Source organism: Gossypium arboreum, chromosome 3 (genome assembly GCF_025698485.1).
Source record: "Gossypium arboreum isolate Shixiya-1 chromosome 3, ASM2569848v2, whole genome shotgun sequence".
Lineage (NCBI taxonomy): Eukaryota > Viridiplantae > Streptophyta > Magnoliopsida > Malvales > Malvaceae > Gossypium > Gossypium arboreum.
The window spans coordinates 137095853-137105634 of record NC_069072.1 but is presented as its reverse complement, the minus strand read 5'-3'; the positions used below and the strand labels follow the sequence as shown (position 1 = coordinate 137105634).

Here is a 9782-nt window from a genome sequence, read left to right as displayed (position 1 = left end):
CTTAAAACGATCTCCTTAGTGATGGCATTTAATGACGTATGGACTATTGATGGGTGTTGAGTACATTAAAAATAAATTAAATTTGTAGTATATAGAGTAGGGTCTATCTCACGGAAATTGAACCATCGATTTTATTGAAATTGATTGATCAAATTGTCTAAACTGATGACAAAACTGATAAGATCATCAAAACTGACTTAAACTAAAACTGGAAAACAGAATCAATGTATTATTAAGTAATGAAATTGTATAGAGTACTTATTGTACATCATAATATTGAACTAGATTTGAATTTTGAAGAATTAGTCATCCTAAACAACAGTGATGACGAATTATTAGAATTATTAGGTACAAAATATAACTCATAATATAATCTTCTTTTTTTTCTATCAATGAAAACGAGGAGGAATGCTTTGTTCATGCTTGAAGAAATTCTTTGGATCAGTCTTCGTCTTGACATAAACAAGCCTATCAAAATTATTCTTGAAATATTTACGTCCCCAAATGCTTGCTTGCTTATAACTTGTCTTGCCATAGTAATTATTGCTTCCGATATCGAGATCTCTGTAATTAACATACGCTTCTCGTGGAGATTTCGAAACAAAAGGACCCATGTAGCTATAAAGTTTCCTCATCCAGCTTATATACCTTTGCGAATTATTGTTTTCCTCCTCTAGCCAACCGATATTGTAGTTTATCTTGTATAAGGTGCCTTTTCGATGTGGAAATGGAGTTTCTGTCTCTGAGATTTCCTCCATTATTCCACCGTAAGCAATAAAGTTTTGAACTGCTATGCCTCCTTCGTCGACCTCGAGAAGTTGAGGCCATAGCCCTTGTAATGCTATTTCAGGCATTGGTTCCCTCACGTAATCAGATTTTGATTTGAATGAAGGAGGAAGAAGGGAATACCTGTTGCTCCTATCGAGCAAAATCTCCGATGTTTCATTTGAAACTCCGTTCATTAACAATAGAGATTCGATCCAAGTCATCTCAATAAAATCTTCCTTAACGAGTCCAAGCTCAGGGAATCGTTCTTGCATCAGTGGAATAAACTCATTGGCATCACCTTGGAACAATGAAGTAAAGGTGGCAAGAACCGTCTTTGCCCCATTTTCACTGGCGTTCGTCGTTGATATCGCAACGAGTGAGTATACATCATTCGGAAGATTGGGCGCAACGTATTGCCAACGATGAAGAAGCTGTGTTGCATTTTGTTCCAAGGTCCTGCCCACTGAGAAAACAGTCACAGTTGAAGGAACATGAACCAGCTTTATTTTCCATGCAATAACGATCCCAAAGCTTCCCCCTCCGCCACCTCGAATGGCCCAAAACAGATCTTCACCCATCGATCTTCTATCAAGAACTCTTCCATTAGCATCGACCAACTGCGCATCGATCACGTTATCCACCGAGAGACCATATTTTCGGAACAATAAACCATCGCCTCCACCGCTAATCAACCCACCAATTCCTACAGTGCGGACAACAGCTGCTGCGAAGGTAAGGTTCGTGCTTCTTTCATTGATTCTGTAGAATACTTCACCCACGGTCGCACCTGATTGAACCCACGCCTCTTCGTTTTCGACATCAACATCGACTGATCGCAAATTAACCAAATCGATAACAACAAATGGGACATGGGAGACATAGGAAAGACCTTCGAAGTCATGACCACCACTTCGAGTTCTAATTTGGAGGCCATGCTTTTTGGAGCAATGAATCGTTGCTTGAACATGGGAAATGTTCAAAGGTGTTACAATAACCAATGGTTTGGGGGTATTAGGCGTAGAGAACCTGTGATTCCTAATGGAAGAATCCAAAACTGCTGAATATGAAGAGTTTGTTTCAGTGTAGATAACTTGAGTAATGGAAGAGGATTCCTTGGGATGATATGAATAAAGGCATTCAAGAAAATCATCATGGCTATTAGCTGAAGCACTCACCCATGACAATGAGCAAACAAAAATGAAAAGCAATGACAGAGAACGGTTAAGGGACTCCATGTTTATGGAAGTGATGAATTTGTGAAGATTTCAGCAAGATATTCCCCTTATTTATAGAGGCAATGCTTTGAGCCGCCATGTGAACAAAGTTTGATTCAAGAAACCCAGATATTTGAAGTCAATTCATATATAATAATGGCATATGCTGTTCATTTCCTTGACTTGTGGACCAGCACAATAATTCATCTTCATAAGGTTCAATCAAAATTTTTATAATTTTTATAATTTTACAATAATAAAATATAATTTTACCAATTTAATAATCTAAATCTTTATAATTTTTAAATAATTAAATCAATTTTTGTATCACTTTAAGAGGTTAAAGTGCAATTTGTCTTTATTAAATGGAAATTTTTTATTTTAAGGGGTCACCTTGCTTGCCTTTTTAGCCACACCCTGACATGTGTCACTATTTAATTATTTTGTTAATTACGTTAGTTTTAACCGTACAAATATATAAATTTTTAGCACTAAAATCTATTTACTTATTAATTTATCGTATAACTAATTTATTTATTTTTAATTAAAAGATAAAATACAATTTAACCCTTAATATAAAAATTTCATACTACTTTTACCCATTTTCTTATTGCATGCGTACGTGGATGTTTACTTGGAACAAGGGAATTTCAAAGGAAAAAAGGTGACAAAATTGAGATTATAAATTTTTTATTCGTAGTCACAATAATTTATTCTTTAAAATTGAAAATAATAGAATCTAGAAAATCAAAATTAAATGAGTCAATATTGTAATGTTATAATATTGTTTTTATATAAATGTCCATAAATAAAATCATTATAATAAAATAAAAAACAGATATGGGTTAACAATCAATATTCAATACAAAAATAAAAATAAGTTAATTAACATAAAATTAGACAAAAAAATGAGTCAAAATTCTCTTCCTGCGTAGTTCCTTGACCGGTGTCATATGACTTTGAATCAATTTTGCACAATTAAACACAATTTAACGTCTCATATTTTATTAGCAAATTCAATTTATTAAATTTTGCTATCAATTTTATATTTTGCTGAAGTTACAATTTAGTACTTAAATTTTAATTTAATAATAATTTTATACAAAATTATAAAATTTATTTTAACATGTTGACTGCATTCAAATTTTCACATTCCACCATTACATTTTTATTTAAGCTATTATGCAACTTATTTTGAATGTTATGGAACTTTTAAATTCATTAAATTAAAAGTTTTGATTTTATCCCTTAATTTTAAAAATTTTTAATTTAGACATTAATGTTTAAATCCGTTATTGTTTTGGTCACCCACCATTAAATTGATAGTAAAAACCTTTTTTAACTGGTATATTAACAATTCTTGATACCAATGAGTTTATCGTGAAAATTTATTTCATTTTCTTTTTTTATTAGTTTTCGTCTAAATATAATATTTTATGACCCTTTGATTGATGAAATTTCGCAAAGAAAATGAAAAACCTTAAAATAAAACACTTTAAATTTACTCTTGTTATTAACAGTATAATGTTTCCTTAAAGGTATATAGAAATAGTCCTCGAAATTGATATTTGAAATTGGAAATTAATTCCAAAGTTAAAAATATTACTTTAAAAAATCCAATTTTTCAATTAATAATTATATAATAAAATTATGAACATTTAATTTTCATAAGAAAAAAATGTGACAAAATTATTTGAAATTTCTTTTGTTACATTGATAATGATTTCTTTAATTTTATAAATAGGTTAAGAGATTATTATATGTTCTATTTATTTTTAATTTTAAATTCACAATAAGCAATATTTATCACTAATAGTCTGATTTAGTGTCAAATCATTTGCTAAATTAATTAAAACTAACATTATGGTAGTATGTGGTTCAAAAATTTATTCTAGTCAGAGTGAAATTTTATTTTTTACAAATATTAAATTATTTATATAATTTTATTATATATTATATTTTTAAAATTTGTATTTTCTATTACTTTTAATGGTTTTTGTTTATTTCTAACACAAAATTCTTAAAAATATAAACAAAAGGTTTATGTATCAAATTGGATAATTTAAACCATAAATAAAGCAATTAATAGATGTCGAATGCCTCTGTTTTAAAAGTTGAAAGCTTTGGTTAGAATGTTTAAGGATCAAATTAATAGAATTTATAAATGTGAAAGGTTAAATTTATTAAATTATTTAGAGTTAGGATCCAATTGATAGAACACTTAAGTACTAAGGACTAAATATATTATTATACCAATTAGAAAAAGAAATTTCATTATCAATTTAATGGTGGATGACCAGAACAAGAACAAATTCTAATGTTAATGCCTAAATTGAATATTTTCAACGTTCAGTGACCAAAACAGGAATGCGGGCATAGTTGAGTGATCATTTGTATAAGTTACCCTAAATTAAATTATGGTGTTTTCAAAATTTTATGCGATAAATATATTATCACATGTATAATCTGACGTCAACTTACTATTCCCACATAATACTTGTAAAAAAAGTCACATCATTTTAATTAATGATTTAATAGTTACTATAAAAGATAAAATTGATCGAATTTTCACGACTTACTCTTGATATAAAATTAGTAACAAAATTTGACTTAACAAATTTAATTATCATCATTTAGATATTGAGATTCCAAAATTTAAAAATATAAAAGTTAAAAAAATTAGAATATAAATTATAAATTCAAAGCTTAGTTATAGTAGGAGAATTTGACTTACTATTATTTTTGAACCATTTTCTGTCTCACCTTCTAAGAAGATAGCTCTTCGATTTGATGTTTCTATGCTGTTATAATTGAAAATGCTATAAATTAAACATTAAAATTATATACATATGAAACTTTCTTTCGTTCTTTTTGCTCTTTTAGATGTACTTTGAAAGAAACTTTAAAGGTTACAAAAATGAGAAAGAGTTTCTATTTTATTCATAGTCACTAGATTTAATTGAATCTAGAAAAACAACTGATAAATGAGGTAAGTTTTTAAATTTATAATGGTATATTAGTGATGGGGTTTTTAATTACACCAAATCAATAAAAAATTGCATTTCTAATAAACTAGAATTTTTTTATGGATCTTGTAAAAAAAGAGTAACAGCAGTACACCGCCATAACAGCCATTTTAGACCATAAACATAGTATTTCTATTTATGTTTATCTTAATTAAAGAATTTTTTAAACTATTAACTTCTCACAATATATGAGTAATTTTGACATAGCAGTCAAGGTAATATAACGATTAATGACTTTGAAAGTTGTTCTGTATCTCTAAGGTAGAGGGAGTGATTTAGAACACTATGAACCTACAACATTTAGTCTGACTCAACAATTAAAATATGATAATTAAGGGTGAGCAAAACTTAATTCTATTTGAAAATTTGAAAAAATAAATAAATTTCGAGATAATCAAATCAAGTTATTTGAGGTATTTGGTTTTTTCGAATCAACTCGGATAAGTAATTTGAGTTGAATTTTATAATTCGAATAACTCAATAATTCGAATAACTTGAACCCAAGCCACACTTAAAACGATGAACACCCTGACCATTAAGCCAACACACGAGATTCTATAGTCTTGTCAATTTTGAAATTGAGCAAATTGATCTCTCACTCAACAACAACTACAAAAAAATAATAAAATAATTTTAAAATTTTAAAATATTTATAAAAAGTAAGAATTCTGAAGAATATATAAAAAGTTAAAATAATTTAAAATAATAATTTTGGGAGCTAAATAAATTAATTAACAATTCAAGTTTATAATACTAAAGTATTTTTTTTTCTTATTTTGGTTTGAAAAAGTTTTCAAATATATATGGCTTCAAATATATGTCCTCCAACATGAAATTAGTTATATTGTAACAAGATTTTAATTTGACATGTTTAACTTCAATAATTTTACTCGATTCTATTCTATTCAACTTGAATTTTATTTCACTCGACTAAAAATTTTCAAATTAATTAGGATGATAAAATAGGATTCATCAACTTGATTAATTCAAAATTCTTTTATTTAATTTAATCAAATGCTCACCATTAGATTAAAAATTCAATCTATTAATCTTCATAAAATCTTCAATACAAATTTAATAGTACTAATTTTAGATAAATTAGCATCACAACAACCAAGAGGTTTGAAGTTGATGCATTTTGCAGAAAGAGTCATATGATTTGACATTTTATCCATAGTGAAGGTGGAATTAAGGTAGCTAGTGAGCGTATCATTTTTTATCTTATGGTATATATCAACAGCTGCATGTTTTAATATATCATTTCAAGTTTACAGGTGTTTTAAATGCTTTCTTTTATATATATATATATATATAGTTTAACTTTTAATTTTTGATAAATTATATATATTTAAACATTTTTCACATATATTTATAGTTTAATTTTTATTTTGTTTATAAATTATTTGTTATTTTGGTTAAAAATAAATTATATATTATATTAACATGCAACTATAATTCAATTATGTTTATATCTAAATATAAGTTTTAAAATTATTAATTAGGTTGAATAATTCAATTTAATAACTTTTCATTTTTAATATAATGTTAAAAATTAAAATGGTTAAGAAAAAATTTTAAAATTTAGTTTAAAAAGTCAATATTTTGTATCAATCGATTTGGGTTGATACGTACTAATTATTGACCGAAATAGATTGAAATACACCGAAATGGCCGAAGCACACCGAAATTTTAACTGGAACGAAACATAGACTAATTATTACTGATTTACGACTGAAACGATACATACCGATTACCATGTTGCAACTTTATTTTCTTATCTCATATATTATTGAATTATCAGCAAGAATTCCTCTAACTCTCAACCATCTACCTTGAGTAATTATTTTTTATTTGTAAAATAAAGATGTTTATTAGATAAAACATGCTAATGATAGAAATTTTTAACCAGATATTATCAACCAACAACTCATAAATTATAATATAAAGCAGGAGTACAAATATTTGATCTACACACCACATCATAAATTATAATATAAAGCAGGAGTACAAATATTTGATCTACACACCACATAAAGATAGCATACATTATTTATATATCTCACATTAAACTTGAGAGATACAATGCCACTAGGCTATGCATGCAACATTTATTGATAGTACTTAATTATAGGAAACCATAGACGCATGCATCCATGAAGGAAACATGATTCTATTTTACTCACACACGTGCTAGCACACCACACAAACACACACACACAATGCAATGAAATTTTGTGTGTTCATAGATTACATAGGCTCCGGCTTCTTTCACGGATCCAGCTTTGTTTCTTCAGTCTCAAAGTGAATGCTGTAGTAATTGGAACCAGTGTAAGTGGCACCTTGAACTTCAGTTGTGACAATGGTCCCATCATAAAGAGTGTCACTTTGCATGAAAGTGAAGGGAACATCGCACTTACCTTTGGTTGCAATGAGGTTAACCGTCACCTTAGTCATCGCAGGCACAACAATTTTGTGTACAACGTCTACTAAAGTTTTCGATTCTTTGGTCTCTTCCCACTTGACATCTGAGTGAAATTCACCGGACATTTCAATATTTCCCTGAGAAATCAATGGTACGTTGAATTCCATTTTAGCTTCCATTGCTAACTTGAGTGGAAAATTACTCTTCCAAGTACTAGTCTTGATATTTGTATATGAAAGCTTTATGTCCATATGGGTGGGTTGTCGGGTATAGTTACTAGCAAAATTCTTGGCAATAATAAAGGTTGTTTCGTGGTAAACCCTGGAATTACCAAGATCATATTTGACATCATAGATATCCCTTGTCAAGACTGGCTCTTCCACCGTTAACTTGGCTTCTTTGGTGATGGTTGGGACAGCTGGGTTAAGACATTCCTCGCCGTTTTGTCGTGTGAGGGTCGTGCAGAACTTATTGTTGACCAGACTGAAAAGACCTATAGTCTTATCGTCAACTTTGACAGGGCGAAACGGGGGGCCATCATTGTTTCTAGGGTCATCAGATCCTACCCAAATCGCACTATTGTTGGCCCACCAAAACTTTCCAGCACAAATGGATTTGATGTGAACCTTTCCATCATTAGTAACAAAAGTCTCGAATGCCACAGTTGAGTCACCAATGTCATCTGCTGAAAATGCTAAGTAATTTTCACGAGCACACAGGTACTTGTTATTATGTCCTTTGAAGGCAACGTACTTTGGCAAAACCAGTAACGACTTACAATCAATAATGCTGAAGATATCAAAGCCATTACTATCAAACTCCCGGTAGTTTGCCGACACGCAGCGATTAAGTAGCAGATCAGTCCCTGGCAATAAGCATAAATTGCACCCTGATTGGACATGCACGATTTGTACCGTACGGTCCGTACCAGTAACAGGGCCTGCAGGGACAAACTTGAACAACGTACATGTCTCCTTGGATTGATCTTCCTCCTTGTTTTGGGCAGTGGCGGCAATCCAGTACTGCTCCGGTGGGACTCCGGCGATGGAAACGGTTTGGGTTCGTTGCCAATACTTGTTGTTTTGGCAACTTCTTATATGCACCAAGCCATTTGTGTCGGAAATCTCCACTTCGAACTTAGCATATGGACTCACGGCTTGAGTTTCAAAGAATTTGAGAAACCCAAGGTTGTTTTCGCCTTCACGTATATAGCTTAAGTAGCCATTATTGTCGCTGGGTTTGAGGACGATAAACTTGGGCAAGGTCAATGCCATTTGAATGGATGATTCTCTTTGTTGTGTTTCACTTTCACTCTTGTGTTTTGCTCACCACAACGAGCTTCACTACCTATTTATATCTATAATAAAAGGGTAATATTGTCCATCACATGGAAGATTTGTTATCTCGAAGGTTGGGTGGAAAGTTTAACAGGACAAAATTAAGTATGGAACAAAATGAAAGTGAGAACAAGTTTATTTAATGATTTATTTAAAGTAATTAGCTATTACAGTGATTTGTTGATTGATTTAAGATTTTATAAATATGGTGAATTTTTAAAATAAAAACATTTAAATAACTATTTTAATTATAGTTTTAAAATGATTTTTTATAAGTACAATTTGCATTTTGGAATTACAATTAGACTCAATGCGTACGATGTATAAACAAAATTACAGGGTAAATTGAATTAGTACAGAGGTGTCTATTATATTAGAATGTGAAAATGAAAATGGTTTTCAGGTTACTATATTAGGAGTCCCCAGGTACTCCAGGTAGCACACCAGACAAAATCAGGTAGTAAAGTGGTGTAAAATAAATACTATTATATATATATATATACACACACATAGTTTTGTACTTACTCACCTCACCTCTTGTCAATTTCGTAGATCTGACTAAAATTATAAATTATCATGTGAACAGTGGACTCTTTGAGCTAGGGTTGAACAAAAGCTCGATAAAATTAGGAAATTGAGTTAAAATGATAATTTAATTCGGTTCAATTTTAGTTTTTTCGTAGTTTGGTTCAATTTCGGTTAGTGGTGTTATTGAACTATATTATTTTGATTTGATTTCAGTTTATTTTATTTGACACTGAAAAGTCAAAAAAAATAAGATTTTTGAATATATAAGCCATATATATTAACCCATTTTATCTAATTAAAGTTTAAAATGCTAAATCCAAAGATAATTATATCTAAATAAAGTCTAAAAATTTAAGGCCCAAAAACAATATGAAAACCCCAAATTCGAACAAAACCGATTTAATACAATTCGATAATAATTGGTTTCTTGTGTCCATTTGTTTTCTTTCATGAAGAATGGTGTGAGATGATGGAAGCGATGAAGATG

The 9782-nt window shown here is 29.8% G+C and overlaps 2 protein-coding genes across 2 annotated transcripts; both read right to left on the bottom strand.

Moving 5' to 3' along the window:
- Positions 1-227: 227 nt before the first annotated feature.
- On the bottom strand, positions 228-2021 carry LOC108475356 (tetrahydroberberine oxidase-like). Its single transcript, XM_017777317.2, has one exon. The coding sequence runs from the start codon at positions 2001-2003 to the stop codon at positions 390-392; it is 1614 nt and encodes a 537-aa protein (XP_017632806.1). The 5' UTR covers positions 2004-2021; the 3' UTR covers positions 228-389.
- A 5255-nt stretch (positions 2022-7276) lies between these two features.
- Positions 7277-8704, bottom strand: LOC108475357 (uncharacterized). The gene has a single exon (XM_017777318.1). It carries the CDS (start codon positions 8702-8704, stop codon positions 7277-7279), a length of 1428 nt encoding a protein of 475 aa, XP_017632807.1.
- Between the last annotated feature and the right edge of the window lie 1078 nt (positions 8705-9782).